We start from the raw sequence: 17,500 nt of genomic DNA, 5'->3' as shown, positions 1-17,500 counted from the left end.
ATAATTAAATAAATAAAAAATAAAAAAAACTCGTTCTCATCACTGGACTTTGGCAACCAGCAACCATCCATGTGAGGAAACTTTTTTTTTTACATTTTAAAGATATAGCCTATATCTTTCAGGGGTGCCAGACAGTTCTTTGCTGCCAATTAAAAAGTTAAGCCAAAGCTACGAAGTACTATCACATTAAACAACCAAAGGTTTTATTAATCACAAATCTCAAACTAAACCATTTATCCCCATATAATAACAAAATATGAGTTGAAAAATAAACAGAAGTAGGGAAAGAGTGAATGAGTCTCAGAAAGGGAAACCAGATATGGAAGATTTTAAATGATCTGTATACTGGTGGAAGACAATGTGAACTTGAAGAGGTGTTGTCATCTTCAGTGTTTTATCTCAAAATGTTCCCGCGCCACAGATCATATGCCCTCGGCAACAACTCTCTCTGATAGAGCTTCTGATGTAGGCTAATTAACACTCTCCAACACTGGTTTGGCTGGGCAGCCTTTTAATGTCAGCTGACTGCAAGATGATTACACTCAACAACTACGTTAGGCAAACCCAGTTGGATAAGCCAAGTGCATACAGGATAACTGAAATAAATTGGAATATTAGATTATCTGTGGCTGTCCAACAGCATTGGAATATTAGCATTGGAATATTATAGATTATCTGCAGGGGTCCAACAGCATTGGAATATTATAGATTATCTGTGGCAGTCCAACAGCATTTAACACATTTCACTTCCATTTATACAACTGGCTTGAACCCACCTCAGACTGCTTCATTACAGGGACTAGTTCGGACTACTTCACGATCACAACAAGAACCATTTCAGACTGAAGCACGAAAGGAACCCCTTCAGACTGCTTCATGACAGGAACTCCTTCAAACTGAAGCATGACAGGAACCTCTTCAGACTGAAACACGACAGAAACCACTTCAGACTGAAGCATGACTGGAACCACATCAGGCTGACGCATGACAGGAACCACTTCAGACTGAAGCATTACAGGAACCACATCAGGCTGACGCATGACAGGAACCACTTCAGACTGAAGCATGACAGGAACCACTTTAAACTGAAGCATAACAGGAACTTAAATTCTCTCTCTGTAATAAGTGAAATAGGTTTGGGCTGGAGAACCATCCCCTAAGCTGAGTGAGTGTGGGGTGATCCAAGCAGAATCCAAACATGTCCAACTTCATCCTACTCCTGCTGCTCTGAGAAAGGGTGCTGTTCTCACTACTGAGAGACGGGTGCTGTTCTCACTACTGAGAGACGGGTGCTGTTTTCACTACTGAGAGACGGGTGCTGTTCTCACTGCTGATAGACGGGTGCTGTTCTCACTGCTGATAGACGGGTGCTGTTCTCACTACTGATAGACGGGTGCTTTTCTCACTGCTAAGAGACTGGTGCTGTTCTCACTGCTGAGAAACAGATGTTTCCCACAACTCCCCTGAGTTTCTGGAGCCTGTCTGTGTAGCCTCCGTTTCTGAAGCTTAACAGCTTTCTGTCTGCTAATGGCAGATGATGGTTGATGAAGGCCGTCTGTCTGTCTGTGTCCACCATGTTTATGACATGATTGTAGCAGTTCTGTGACAGGGCTGTCTGTCTGTCTGTGTCTCATGTTTATGACATGATCGTAGCAGTTCTGTGACAGGCTGTCTGTCTGTCTGTGTCTCATGTTTATGACATGATCGTAGCAGCTCTGTGACAGGGCACATGTTTATGTCACATGATTGTTGCAGCTCTGTGACGGCTGTCTGTCTGTCTGTGTCTCATGTTTATGACATGATTGTAGCAGCTCTGTGACAGGGCTCATGTTTATGACACATGATTGTAGCAGCTCTGTGACAGGGCTCATGTTTATGACACATGATTGTAGCAGCTCTGTGACAGGGCTCGTGTTTATGTCAAATGATTATAGCAGCTTTGTGACAGGGCTCACAGAGCTGCTGTGGCGAGAAAATGATGAGTGGATGTTGCATGTGATTTAAAGAGAAGAAGAACAGGAGAATGAATGAGACTGTACCGATAGGTTTCATTGCTCAGTTTACTATTACAGTTTATACTTAGAGTTAGTTTTACACTGCATAACAACACAGACGCAGAAAAATAACATTACACCATTTAATTAGACATGCATGCACACGCACATGCACATGCGCGCGCACACATACACACACAGGCTGAATCTCAATCGCATCCCTAAGTTCTAAGCCCTGAACCCTCACACACTTAACTGACATCCATCGTAAGTGATCGATCAAGTTTACGAGTGTGTAAGGTTTCAGAACGCTAATAACAGGAATGGGACAGCACCTGTGACCTATCATTAAATTGACAACATAAAAAACATGTTGCAAAGACATTTCCGTTTCCGTTTTATGGGAGTTTACTGATGGGAGTTTACTAATGTTTTTTAAGCATCCAGCCTCCATTTAGGTAACCCTGTGTTTCACGTCACAACACTATGAATTGTACTGTAGATAATTCCCCATGAGTAAAGTGTGCATAGATGCAGACTTACAGAAAGGGTGCGAGTGAGCCCTCGTGCACTTCACAATTTTGCAGTAGGACAGCCCTAAACCCTCACAAAGTTCACGGGAACACGCATCAAAGTGTGTGAGTCTGTGAGGGGAGAGACTGAGATTCAGCCATAGCCTCCCAAATGACTAATGTAATTTTGCTGTGACAACCCTTTGCACCCCCTGCAGTCTCTGTAGTGAACGATGTATTGACAGTGGGGAGGGTTGCAGGCTGGTTGATTGTGAATACCTACACCTGCAGTGGGACTGGGATATAGAGGCCTGAAGATTTTGCTCACTCACACACCCTTCAGACACATATATACACACACACACAAACTGAGATTGTGTCACACACATCTGCTCTCTCCACAAAACTTACACACTCATTACTTTTACACCTTTCATGGCAGCTTCCATGGAAAATGCGTTGAACCACCAAAACACTTCATGTCAACTGCCAAAAGCACCCACAGTTTGGTTCAAAGTGTAAAGTAACTTGTGTGGTGTGATTTCTACACTGACACAAATAAAACCAGGTAGCCTACGCAGTTAGCAAAACTGAGTAAGACTGACCCATGCAGTCTGTCAGATACAGTTAAGTTAGCGTCACAAAAACAGGTACCATCATTTGATTCATGATAGCCTACTAATCCTGACTTGTCCAAAGTGTTGCCTGCTGCTCAACGTGAACATGGGTTCACAGTCACAACATCTGTGCGAGTAGTAAGCTTGCTTGTGGCAGAAACATTATAGTCATATCTTCAGTCAGTCTAGGGACATCGCCACCTCACAACAGGTCATTATGAGCTATGGCTGTCTGTGAACATAGTCTATCTGTTAACTGAGGACATGGCCTAATTACACGTAACAGAAACTCAGTGACCACATTGAGCTTTTTTGCTTGCCCCCACCACTTCCTACACTGTTTGGCTTTAGCTTAGCATCTGAGCAGATGGGGCAACAATATTCTATAGTTATGAGTGAGTGGCCACACTTCAAAAACAAATTAACCTGCTCCGCAGCACCTATAAGCAAACGCCTCTGTCATCTATTCCACGGGCCATCTCTGACGCATCTGCAACCAGCAACCCACATACATAACCTACACATTACTCCTGATCAATCGATCGATTATACCCTTTACATTATTCCTGATCGATCAGTCATACCCAGGACATTATTCCTGATCGATTGATTATACCCAGGACATTATTTCTGATCAGTCTTGAAGATTACCGTCACAAGTGAACCATTATGTGGTGGGCACATGCCATCCTCGGCCTACGCCAGCCTGGGTCGTAACAGTCTGGCGTACGTACACACGTACACACACACACGAACACACACACACACACACACACATTTTGGCCATAAATATCACACACAAGTTGCGTCCATAAGTGGGCGTGTGATGTGACCATAACCCTGATCACTGAGGAGCTGATCATGTTCCTGAACTCTCCACCTCTCTCTCTCACACACACACAGTTGTATTCAAACATACACACTCTCACTCAGTCTCTCTCTTACTGACACAGACAGTCTCACTCTTGCTCTCTCTCAAATACACACACACACACACACACACACACACACGCACAGAGAACTGATCCTTACCCTGCTCAGAACTCTCATTCGAACAGAACCAGCACCAACTAAACCAGTGTGGTGGAACTGTTTCCCAAGATTCACACACATCACACATCACACACACACCAAATGATCATGACAATACACTCACTAAAAACTTGCATGTCTAGGGAGGACACCAGAGTCATCAGAGGGGGGGGGGGGGACCAATGAAAATGGTGTGAGGGTGAATCATCAAGCCTCCATTTACAGGATAGCAGTCTGGCACTGCTCACATAAACACACACACACACACACATGGTCGTCACAGACATTTGATGATACCTGAAGCTCTAACTATGCTTTTTACATCTATAAAAGCAAAATTGTATCTGCTTGTCCGGGGCAAAGAGGAGGCGACCACTAGACCAGGATCAGAGACTTCACTCACACACAAACAGACACAGACATACACTCACACACACAGATCCGAAAGTACAGTTGGCGCTTGAGTGTAAATTTTTTGGCAGGCGCATCAATGGGCCGCTGTTGTGCCAGATACCCTCACAGCTTCTTGGGTCAAGAGATTAAACAGCAGCCCTCCTCCCCACTCCCTTCCTCCTCCTCACACACACACTTTCACTTGGACATGTTGAATAGTAAGCTTTTATGTGAGAGAAAGGGAAAGATAGGGGAAGGAAGATACCATGTGTGTGTCAAGACCAGCTCGAGGAGTTTTCCAACAGGTATCCAGAGAAAAACTTCGCGTCTTTGCCGGGAGTCTTTGCCGGGGGAAATAATGGAGAGACACTGCGGGCTTCTCCGCAGCCTTCCGATCTAATCAATGATCAGCGCGTTGATCAATGCGAAAAGCGAGCGGGCTACTCAGGCAAGGCCTACCGACACCGGACCGAACCGATTCCAGACACACTCACCACAAGCTCGCACCAGTCTTCACACCATCGTTTCAAGAATCTCGACTGGTCAACTAAGAAGTTGCCAAGGCGTCTGAATTCCTATAGGCTGTGGTTGCTTCATGAGACATTAATAGGGATTTCGTTGATTCAGGGGTCTTAGGTAACCCACGCCACTGAATACTAAACTCGAAACATCCAGCGACACCCTACAGCGCTCGGCCTCCGCTCGGCTCGTAGTAGAACCTCTCGCTCTTGTCACTGGGTGAAATCCACCCCTCACCCCTCGCCTAGCTGCGTCTACTTCACCCACTTCCACTCTGTCCCGGTAAAACAGGTTATTACATGCTCACGGGCGCAATCACATAACCCGTCTCTAACTTTCTTAACACTGTTTTGTCCCGTTCTGTCCGAATACACAACCCAGCGAGCCCGTACCCCAACTTTCAGCGTCCTCACGGGCTCGTGAGGGTGGATGGAGCTCTCACGAACATTCCAGGCAACAACGGGAAAAAAACTGGTTTCCCGTGGAAAACAGCACGAGTATCTCAGGCGATATGTTCAGCCGTTCGCGACGGACACACACGACGGCACTAAAAATGTACTCCCCCGTCTTCCCAGCGCCTCAAAAGCACTTTTCCACGCGACAGCGATGACCCCGGCGCGACTGCAGGGCCCGGCGTCGCCATACACACAACACGAGCGCGTATAACAACACGTATAGCATGCATAGCTACGGCCAAGCGGAAAAGACACGGCTCAGGGATCACCGAATACTGCACGGTTCCCCCGTTAACCACACAAAACGACAGTCGGATGGCACAAGCTTCGAAAGCGCGTTGAAGAAATGCGAACTGACCTGTTTGGTAGCAGAGGAGTCCGCAGGATATTGGGTTCAATCCGAGTTAAATCCACTATCAGTAAAACAAAGAGGCGAAAATGTCCGGGCGATCCCGAAACCTACCGAGAGCCCACACTTGGTGGGGCTTTGCGCATGCGCACCGATGCGTATAGGAGGGGGCGGGGGATTAGGTAGGCTACATTGTATCTGAGTAGCTCATTCACTTCCAGCGTCGCTTTGGGAAGTTTGAAGTGCAACAGAATGACAAACATCACACACGCAGTTCACAGACTAAACACATGTTGCGTTTGCAAGACAAAGGGCTTCTGATGCGGTCTAATTACGTTGCTTCTCAATAAGGCTACTTTCTGTACAGCACATCTGGTCACATCTGGTCACAGACTCATAGATGTAAGACATTTGATGACACAAGCTTCGTTTTATGTGCCTCATACAAAACTAGAATAATATAACGATTGTACATTCAGATGATTGATGGTTGGAAAATTGAATAAAGGCAGTAGGCCCATGTCTGGCCGGCCCATGTTCTGAAACCAAGGTGACCCTATAGGCTATATCATCCACGGTCATGGCTAGGATTTTTTTTTTTTTTTTGGGGGGGGGGGGGGGGGGGGCACTGACATTTTGAAGAAAAACACTGTGACATGAGTACCATTCATTAATTTAATCCGATGCTAAGAGTGCCCGCAAGTAGCCCATACAGTCTTAATCCCCTTCTCTCTCTCTCTCTCTCTCTCTCTCTCTCTCTCTCTCTCTCTCTCTCTCTCTCTCTCTCTCTCTCTTTCCCTCTCTCTCTCAACACATCAATATCAACACACCAATATCACCTCTGATTGACGATTGACATGAATATATCTCTCTCACACACACATACACACACACTGAGAGAAAGAGAAAGAGAGAAAAAACTCATGTCAATCAGAGATGATACGTGTGGTGTGGGTTCGTTGATCTCTGTAAAAATGTGTGGTTTCGGTTGGTACACAACTGGTGGGAAGGATGGGTTCTTGATTTTTTGTTATCGTGATTTCGTTATTTGGCGTTGCAGGCCTGCACGCATCACTGGCATTACTTCTTTGGTCAGAGGCTAGACACACAGTTAGGTCTATAATTTAAATGGTAAATATGTTGTTTTTACGTAGACTATTATAGCCTATTTGTCTAAGGCAGATACTTGAAAGGTGTTGAACTTTTAACATGATTCGTTATAGGCAATATTTTAATCAATTGCAGGTCAGTAAATCAAAGATGTAACATACTCCAAACTTCAAACTTCATACGCTAAATCGACTCTCTTTAAGACTGGCTCGAGTCGATGTGCGCACACAGGGTGGAGCTCCAGCCAGCCCGGAATTCGACCGGGATAACCACAGAAACTCGGAGCATCTCGCTCCCGGCATTAGAGCAGAACGAGGAAACTATAAACCAGGACCACACATGTTCACGGTCAGGGCACTTACGCGCAAGACTACCGCAAAGACAAGTTAATAATGAACGACCAACTCCTGGGGTTGAAGAGAGTTGTCAGATTCTGGAGCGCCTCTCGGATAGAAGGAAGAGAGCTGTGTGTAGGCTACTTACGAAACTCCCTTCGCCCTGATGGATCACGACAGCCCGGCGGCGCCTGGCTTTGTTTCGGAGGAGGTTCGGTGCGAGCCCAGCCCAGAGCCCAACCAAGTCCTGCTCAAACTGCTTCAGTTTAAAGTGTACCGCAGGAGATGGTTTATTCTACTGGTGCTTTGTCTGCTCAACTGCTCCAACGCCATGGTAGGTGACGTGATTTCGTCTTCTGGATGGCAGGACAACTATGTCACTTTACTTCAATAAAAACAGTTAGCTATTTGGCGAAATAGAATCCACGCCTCTAGGTTAAGAGTCAATTAAAGCAGACGCGTGAAAAGTGTAGCTAAATTAAAGTTGCCGCGGCAGAATGACGCTTGGAACTATTGCGCCGAACAGCTGTGTCTGTGTGTCGCATGAATGCTTAAAGTGTTTTACTTGAACGTGTAGGCCAGCTGAACAGATGTTTTACCGGAGAAATGTACCACGAGATTTGACATGTCTTATTGACAAGCCTTATCCTAATTAATGATCGGGTTATTAAGGCTCGCTTTGTTCTGTAGCATTGTTTTTATAAGTCAAGCAAGGCCTGATGTTGACAATGGCCAGTTCCTATGGCCACTGACAGTCTAAAGTTTAAGTTTGTCAGTCACTGGGGTTGACCGGGAGTGCACCCATTGTATCAGCGCATGTATCAGGTGACCGGAGGGGGGGGAAAGTTTAAAACTGAGACATGGAGACCTAAAACCACAAACTAGGCCTACCAGCTACGAGCAGATGCGTCCGCAAATTATGGGAAGCAGTGATGATAGAGAAATCACACACACACACACACACACACACACACACACACACACACACGCGCTTACTATGTCTGACACAGATCGTTGTTGTGGGGTAATGAAAATATTGTGACAGACAGATAGCGCTAGTGGGTCAGCAGGTCGTAGGGTGGTGGTTTAGCGGTCAGTGTTGTTATGGTGTTATAACAGTGTGACATTGGCCTAGTTGTGTCCTGTCGTGGGCGAAACTATTGAGACAATAAAGTGTTTTCATGACATTCTCACCATAGTTCGAATTACAGGGGGTACTGGGGGGTACTATACTTCCCAATGAAGACCCAGTACCCCCCAAAGAGACAGAAATATCAGTTTTGGGGGGGTCAGATAATTTTTCTGATTTTGTGAAAAAATATCATTACAGTAGGCTACAATACAAGTCAACTCCTATTTTCACTAGAAAAAATTTAAGGTAAAGCGATTTCAGACACCCCTATTATGGACTGTACCATTTTTAACCACCGTGGCGCTAGAAGCAACGGAGATAGAGAACGACTTCAACTTCTCAAGCAAGTGTCAACGTTGAATGACAAAACGCTAGGTAGATTCCTCCAGTAGCCTAAATTCGGTTTGCTGCTGATGTACATGGGTAAATGTAAGTTGCTAGCAGACGTCTAGCTTGTTGAAAATGTGCTATTTTACAACCTTCATGTATTAACGTTTTTTGTTCTTTCATAGCTCATGTCACGTCTTCATACATTTAATTACCGGCTAAATTACTTACCCACTGAGGCTAGTAAAATGGACCTTGGTTAGATACCAAGGTTAGTTAGCAAGATAGTTCTCTATTATTATTATTTTACATTGTGGTGAGGTAAACTCGATTGTCATTTCCAAGGAGATGAACTCCAGTCCATAGCCTAGGTGTCCATTCTAATTTTATCTTGAATACATTATTGTGCCCTTTTGAAATTAGTTTGGTACAGATCCTGTGTTGTTTTTATATACTGCTCCAAAAAATTAAGGGAACACTTCATTCACTGGATCGGTACTCTGACACTGTTTGGTTCTGAGCACAAGTAAAACTTTTGAGGCGAGTGTTTTATTTTGCAAGAACTGTCAGGCATTCTGTGAATGTAGTTTGAGAATGGAGAAAGGGGTGGAAGGTTTCAAAAAATGTGTTCTAACAATTGTGGAAAACTGTAAGTGTTCCCTTAATTTTTTTGAGCAGTATATTATGCACAAGAGGGTCTGATGTAGCTAAGCCTACATAACATCAGTGAAACCTGTGGAAACATAAAAAGAGCCAAGTAGCCTAGGCTGAATAGCACATGCTAGTATTTGAATTTGTTTTTAATTGGTTAGTATTGTTTTTACATTCTATTATTTCATATTTTTAGTTCAATAAATGTAGTTTCATCTGAGAACCCTGATACTATCTTAATGAAACTAGGATTTTATTTTATTCGCAGAGACACTATGAGGAAAAGGAAAAGTGTATGTGTGCATGTGTATATGTGACTCATTTGTACAGTAGGATACTGTAGTGTTGATGATACCCAGCTTGTTCTGGTTATCGGATTCTTGTAGGTTAGGCCTACCGCTCTGTAGTTCTTCTGTGGTAGTATGGTTTTTCATAGTATGCTCCTTAATCACATTAAAGATTGCTCAGGTTTCTCATATAAGCAATTATGTTGATTTGACACTGACTACCATAGACTAGAATGGAAAATTGGTTTCTGAATACAGTATATGAGAAGGTTGGGTCTTACCTCCAGGTCTCATGAAATCTAAAAATAAACCAAATCAATATTTCATGAAATAGGCTTCTTGTAAAGGTATTACTTTTACTAGTAATTAGAATGGTATTTCAGTGCACTTAACTTCTAACTTTTGAGAGTTGATCAAAACAGTTCTCTTTTGGATATAACAATGAGATATTCTGTAGCCTACTGATTATCAGTTTGTCGCATGTTCAGACCTTGTATGTGTGTTGCACAACACATGTTGCACTTGGCGATCACGATGGGGATTGATATGGTAGTGGATCATGATGGTCATAGAAGTGAAGGAGCAGTACCCCCCAATTATGGTGGGGTAATTCGCACTCTGATTCTCACATGTTTAAAACCATGACAATGAAGACGGTAGGAACACTTTGTTATTGTATACAATGAAATTCCTATACAACAATCAATAGTCTGATGTCCTTTACCTTTATTCTTCAAAACTTGCTGGTTGTGGCTGGGCATAGTCAAAATGGTAAAAAGTAATCTGCAATACTCTGATGTCACCTGCTCAATCACGGCTGTTTGATTCCATCCTGGTAAACAGCTTCTGCCTGTTTGTCTACTTGTACTGAAATTTACAATAAAAAAAAAAACATGATCTCCTTCCTGGGGGGTATTCAAAGTGGTTTAGTAAGTTAACTCAGAGTAAGTGGCAAACCTACAACAAGAGCCCTAAGGCATTGTTTTCTAATGAGAATGAAGCCATACAGCTCTTCTATTAGGTTGTTTACCACTTACTCTGAGTTAACTAACCCAGGTTTGTCACTAAACCACATACTTGGAATACCCCCCTGGAGATTGTCCAGCAGTTTTCTGTTGGGTATACTGTAGTAGGTCTGGACATGACCCAAGCCATGGCTCCAGAAGCTAAATGCCATTGTCACATAGCCAGTTTGTCACAGATTTTGCCATGTGGCATGGAGTTCCGTCTTAGTGAAAAACAGTCGCTCCATGGAAGTCAAGACTGGAGGAGTTTTTCCCTTTTAGTATTTCTAACTATTTTGTATAATTTACAGTTTGTGTGCAGGGAGAACTAATACAAGGCATATGTTGTTTAAATACTTTTGGCCATCACTGTATGTCTGTGTCAATGGCTCTATGTTAAGGGTGTCTGTTTGTATAAACATATATGTTCTTGTGTGTGTTTGTAATGTATAAATGTCCATGTGTTGTGTGGTTTTGTTTGTTTATTTTGTGTGTAAATGGCTGTGTTTCCCTTTGTATTGTAGGTTTAGGTTGTTATATCCATACTCATAGCGTGTGTGTGTGTGTGTGTGTGTGTGTTTAGCTGTGGCTGACCTTTGCCCCGGTGGCAGATGACTGTGCGGGAGCTCTGGGCGTCACTCTGGATCAGATTAATTGGCTCTCGATGGTCTACATGATCGTGGCCATCCCACTCAGCTGCCTCACTACCTGGATGCTCGACACCTGTGGTCTGCGGCTCACGGTACATGTGGGTGTGTGTGTGTGCATGCCTGCGTGTGTTTGTGTCAGTACCTGGTTGCTTGACACCTGTGGCTTGTGTCTCAAGGTACATGTGTGTGTGTGTGTGTGTGTGTGTTTGTCCTGTACCTGGGTGCTTGATACGTGCGGCCTACAGCTCACAGTATCTGTGTGTACACATTATGGATCCACATTATGGATCCATAAATCGATCAATCAATCAAGCAAGCAAGCAGATTTTTAGAAGGTTCGAACCAAAAGTCATGTTTTTGAACCTGAGTGGAGATGAAGTCACACATCATCTCTGTATAAAGCGGACAATTTCAACTAAGTTGGTATTGGTATAATTATTATGCTCTTGAATAGTGGTGTCCTAATCTAAGGGTTAAATTATGTTTTCTAAACAAAGTTCTTAAGGAGCCCATAGGGTTGATTGACAGCCATCCACTTCCGTTTGTAGATTTAAACCCCTCCTTAGTTTAGAAAATATATAATGTTTACATCGTCTCTGAGTAATCACGTTGAATAATCGTGATCTCAATATTGACCAAAATAATGATTTTTTGTGTGTGTGTGTGCGGGCTGTGTGTGTGTGTGTGTGTGTGTGTGTTGGCAGCTGATCCTGGGATCGTGGCTGAACATGCTTGGCAGCGTGCTGCGTCTTATTGGGGTGCTGCCCATGGATATGGATCCCCAAGTGCGGTTCCCGCTGGTGCTGACGGGGCAGCTGGTGTGTGCCGTTGCCCAGCCCCTCGTCATCTTCAGCCCCACCAAACTCGCCGCCGTCTGGTTTCCACAGCAACAGAGGGCCACTGCCAACATGATCGCCTCCATGTGTAAGAGCTCACGCACCCACCCCAGCCCACCTACAATACACCTGTCTCCACCCATAATGCTCCTGTCTCTACCCACAATGCACCTGTCTCCACACATAATACACATGTCTCCACCCACAAACACACATGACTCGACCCACAACGTTCCTATCTCCACACACAATGTTCCTGTCTCCACCCACAAACACACCCACATCCACCCACAAACACACATGTCTCCACCCACAAACATACCCATATTCACCCACAAAAACACATGTCTCCACCCACAAACACACCCATATCCACCCACAAACACACATGTCTCCACCCACAAACACATGTCTCCACCTACAACATTCCTGTCTCCACACACAATGCTCCTGTTTCCACTCATAGTGCTGTCTTTGGGTTGCTGTGTGCTGCCGAATGAAGGTTCTTACAAGTGTGTGTGTGTGTGTGTGTGTGTGTGTGTGTGTGTGTGTGTGTGTGTGTGTGTGTGTGTGTATTTTGTAGCCAATCCACTTGGTGTGCTGATCGCCAACATTATGTCGCCTCTTATCATGGGCTCTTCTGGTGACCTCACCACACTCGTAAGTCCAGTTTCACCACAGACACATGCACACACACAAGTGGTTCTGCAGTGAGCACCTTCTTCACACACACACACACACACACACACACACACACACACACACATACACACACACACACACACACACACACACACACACACACACACCCACATACATACACACACACTTATTCATGTACATATATTAGAGTTTATATTGAGATGGATTTTCTTTTGTAAACATTACTGTTCCTTTCTCCCCCTTTCTCCTCTCTCTCCTCTTTCTCCTCCTCTCATCTCCCCTTTTTTCCTCCTCTCATCTCCTCTTTTTCTCCTCACTGCTCTCCTCTTTTTCTCCTCCTCTCATCTCTTCTTTTCTCCTCTCTCCTTCTTTCTCCTCCTCTGCTCTCCTCCTCTCTTCTCTGCTCTCCTCCTTTCCTTCTTTCTCTCATCTCACCTTCTCAGCTCTTTGTGTATTCGGTCCCTGCTACTGTTGTGTGTTTCCTAGCAACAGTGGGTATTCGTGAGAGCACCCCTCCAACCCCACCTTCAGCCAGCGCTGAGACCTCCAACTCAGAACCCTTCCTCCAGGGCATCAAACTGGTACACACACAAACACACACACACACACACACCCCTTCTTCCAGGGCATCCAACTAGCACACACACACACACACGTATTCCTCCAGGGCATACAACTGGTACACACACACACACACACACACACACACACACACACTTATTCCTCCAGGCATCTAACTCGTACACACACACAGACACTACACAAACACACACAGACACACACCTTCCTCCAGGCATCAGGCTGACAGTGATACAAAAATACACAAACACACGCACACATCCCTTCCTCCAAGGAATCCAATTGGTATTCACACACACACACACACACACACACACACACACACACACACACACACACACACACACACACAGACACCAGTGTTTTCCATAGAATTGAATTCTATTTGTGGTGGTAGGCTTGCAGAATTAACTTGAATGCAACAGTTTTTAACAAATTAACGCAGCGTGGTTATGATAATAACCAGATTTAAGTACAATTTAGTACAACCTGGAAAAATCATTGTGTGGTGGTCAATGTTGATATTGTGGTGGGCCGCCACAAATAAGTCAATGTATGGGAAACACTGCACACACACACCTTCCTCCAGGGCATCCAACTGATACACACACACCTTTTCCTCCAGGCATCTGACTGGTACACACACACACACAGACACACACACACAAACACACACACACACACACACACACACACACCTTCCTCCAGGGCATCAGGCTGACAGTGATACAAAAATACAAGAACACACGCAAATACATGTTCACACCCCTTACTCCAGGGAATCCGATTGGTATTCACACACACACACACACACACACACACACACACACACACACACACACACACACACACACACACACACACACACACACACACCCTCCTCTAGGGCATCAGGCTGATACACACACACAGACAGTAACCCATTCATTCTGAAACTATGTGTATCCTATGTTCCTGTGAAGATGTCTACTACATTTCTACTGGGTATGTGTGCTCTATGGTGTCTCTGTAAGGCAGGGATGGACTGGCAATCCGTGTGTTCTGGAAAAGTCCAGAACGGCGGTCCATCCAACGGCCGTCGACTGCTTGGCTCAGTGGCTCATTAGGGCTCATATAGGGCTCATAGGACTAAGTGTGTCTAGCTCTCCACATAAATCGTCACTCAGGCTTACTCATGTCTACGCTACCAGTTGTCATTGTCATCCAAAAAGTAAACATTTGTGCCATCGCATTTTCATATTTCCCCCCTCTCTATGATTCATTCTTGCTCATAGTAGCCTTGCGCCTCTAAAGTGCTCTAGAATTGAATTCCGTGCGTGCAGAACAGGTGGTGAATATCAGTTAGTCAGTAAGATGTATTCGTGGAAGAACTTGGATAGGCCTAGCAAAAACGAAAAACAAGGTAATAGAAAACTGAGTGGGAGAACAGTGACATTTAACCAGTTTTTCCCCAAAGGTAAGCTATGTTTAGGCTATTAACAAACTTTACCTCTAGTATAATTTAGCGTGTGAATACCACAAAACACAACTGTATTATTCAAAGCTTGCTCAGAAGCTAAGCTTACTTCCTTCATGTAGTATGTGATGAGATAAAACTCCCAATAGACTTGCTTAACATTAGTTGAATAAAACAACCTGTGTAGGTTTTTATAGGTTGTAACTTGTATTGTAATATGCTATCAGTATATTATAATATAATATATTTTAAGTCAATTTATCAATTAGTTTCCACAAAATTCACCAGAAGTAATCATTTATTTTTCAAAATTTCCATCACAGGGGAGCATGCCCCTGAACCCCCCTTTTTTTAGTCTGTCCCTGCTGTAGGGTCTCTGTGTGTGTGTGTGTATATTTTGTCTAGCATATGTCATGCCACATGTGTGTGATGGTGTGTATATGTGTGTCTGTATATGGTGTAACTGTGTATGATGTGTGTGTGTTTATGAGTATATTGTGTAATTGTGTATAGTGTGTCTGTTTATGTGTATATTTTGTAATTGTGTATGGTGTGTGTGTGTGTGTATAGCTCCTGTGTAACCGAGCCTACATGCTACTGCTACTGTGTTTCGGCTCCGGCATTGGCATCTTCACCTGCTTCTCCAGCCTACTGGAACAGATGTTGTGTGTCAAAGGATACACCAACGTAAGTGTGTGCGCACACACGCAACACAGTACGACGCAAACCACACAGCGCACATGCACACACCTAATATTTATTTGTGTGTTTAGGACTTTGCTGGTCTGTGCGGGGCCCTCTTCATTCTGTGTGGCGTGATCGGGGCAGGAGCTCTTGGTTTCTATGTTGACCGGACCAGGAAGTTCACAGAAGTCACAAAGATCAACATGTGCCTAGCCTCCCTAGGCTGCACTGCCTTCGCTGTGGTCAGTGTCTGTGTGTGTATGTGGTTTTCTTAGATTAAGGGTGGTAAGAAATTGGTGACAGCGGTGTGGTATGTAATGTGTGGTTTTCTCAACTGTGAGGTCAGAAGGTGTCTATAATGTGTGTGTGTGTTTTCAGCTGCGGAGTCAGAAGTTGTGCATAATGTGTGTATGTGTGGTTTTCTCAGGAGCAAGGGTGTGTATAATTATTATTGTGTGTGTGTGTGTGTAGTTTTCTCAGATGCGAGGTCAGAAGGTGTTGCAGGCGGTTATGTGTTCTCTGTTTGGTCTCTTTGGATTCTCCATCTACCCTGTTGCCATGGAGCTCACGGTAGAATGCTCCTATCCTGTCGGCGAAGCCACCTCAGCTGGCCTCATCTTCATCGCTGGGTATGTGTGATAGTATGTGATACTGCAACACATCTGTCTCTGTGGGCCCTATCATGACATTCTAAAGTGCATCGTCACTCGTCAAAAGTCTATTCAAATTTAGTAGGATGTCCAGTTCACATTGGGAGGGGTTTCGTTCTCAAAAGTGGAGCGCATGGCGTAACAAGGTGTTCCTGGGTCTTTTAATCAGTCATATGGGTGTGTTTGGGGCGTAACATCATTTTAAACCAATGAGAATAACACCTGTCATTCCCTTTAACGGCGCAACGCGCGATATGTCAAATAAATGCATCGGTATTTTGGCATTCAAAGGCGCATTTGAAGGAGGCTGCTTGCGAGACCGTATGGAATAGTCATTCTTAAACCATGCTTTACTAAAACCTAGCATAGCCTTCACGCATTTGCACTCGTTTATTATTTGAACTCATTGACAAAGTGAAACTAACTTCACCAAGGAGTCAGTCAACGACAAGACAGTTATATGCAGTTACTTTCACTATTGACTGACAATGGGTTACCATCGAAAACATAGGCTGGAAAAAGCAACACTTACCCTAATGTTGCTCAAATGACTGAATAAAACAACATTTATCCTGCAGAGGAGTTGCTTATATCTCGTGACAGTGTCTTCAGCTGTGCTCCATACGTGTCTCGCCTCTCCCCTAATCACTTTTAACCGTCATTACCAATTTGCAAATGATGGTGAATAACTACTCATCATGAGATGTACAGTATTTCGTAATATCTTTATTCTAATTATGTTTCCCATTGTAATCGTGCAATTTGTAATGCTTTGCATGGACGTGCGCTGGTGTGCGTTCTTGAATGATAGAAGGATGGTGCGTGCACCTGCCAATATGACTGTTGACATGCGCTCTTAAAATAGCATATGAACAACTCGCCATTGACTTCTGACCAGGTTTAGGTGGTGTATGATAGCGATTTTTAGACAATGCGCCAGGTCCCTCCCTAGGTTGTTAATTGCCACACCCCTGGGCGCAATGCTTAAAAAATAAACGTGCAAAATAACGAATTCAACTTTCCGCGGGTGAATAACTAGTATTACGCCATGCGCTGGTGGCCCAAAATACAGCCCTGAGTGTGTGTTCGATGGCAGGTTTTCTGTAATGTGTGTGTGTGTGTGTTCGATGGCAGGTTTTCTGTAATGTGTGTTGTGTGTGTGTTGTGTGTGTGTTGTGTGTGTGGTCATAGTGTATACACTGATGTTTGTTTGTTTGTGTGTGTGTGTGTGTAGGCAGGTGTTGTCTTTAGTGTACATGATCAAT

The 17,500-nt window shown here is 44.2% G+C and overlaps 2 protein-coding genes across 2 annotated transcripts in view; one reads left to right on the top strand and one right to left on the bottom strand.

The window, feature by feature from the left end:
* LOC143125611 (polycomb group RING finger protein 3) overlaps positions 1-5,982 on the bottom strand; it is a 19,743-nt gene extending 13,761 nt beyond the window's left edge. The window contains exon 1 of the mRNA XM_076287233.1: positions 5,881-5,982. The gene's annotated coding sequence lies outside the window, so the exon portion shown is untranslated. The remainder of the gene's footprint in view (positions 1-5,880) is intronic.
* Positions 5,983-7,237: 1,255 nt separating this feature from the next.
* LOC143126106 (solute carrier family 49 member A3-like) lies at positions 7,238-17,497 on the top strand (the record flags this gene model as incomplete). Its single annotated transcript, XM_076288022.1, has 9 exons — positions 7,238-7,650; positions 11,301-11,459; positions 12,072-12,291; positions 12,787-12,863; positions 13,310-13,447; positions 15,472-15,588; positions 15,675-15,827; positions 16,057-16,214; positions 17,470-17,497. Coding segments are annotated over exons 1-9 (1,218 nt in total), but the record flags the coding sequence as incomplete, so codon positions are not given.
* Between the last annotated feature and the right edge of the window lie 3 nt (positions 17,498-17,500).

This window comes from Alosa pseudoharengus, unplaced genomic scaffold, assembly GCF_046254945.1.
Source record: "Alosa pseudoharengus isolate Yale_2024_CS ecotype anadromous, Long Island Sound unplaced genomic scaffold, YU_APseudo_1.1 YU_APseudo_1.1_scf_16, whole genome shotgun sequence".
Lineage (NCBI taxonomy): Eukaryota > Metazoa > Chordata > Actinopteri > Clupeiformes > Clupeidae > Alosa > Alosa pseudoharengus.
The sequence above is the reverse complement of the archived record's forward strand: the minus strand, read 5'-3'. Positions and strand labels throughout refer to the sequence as shown.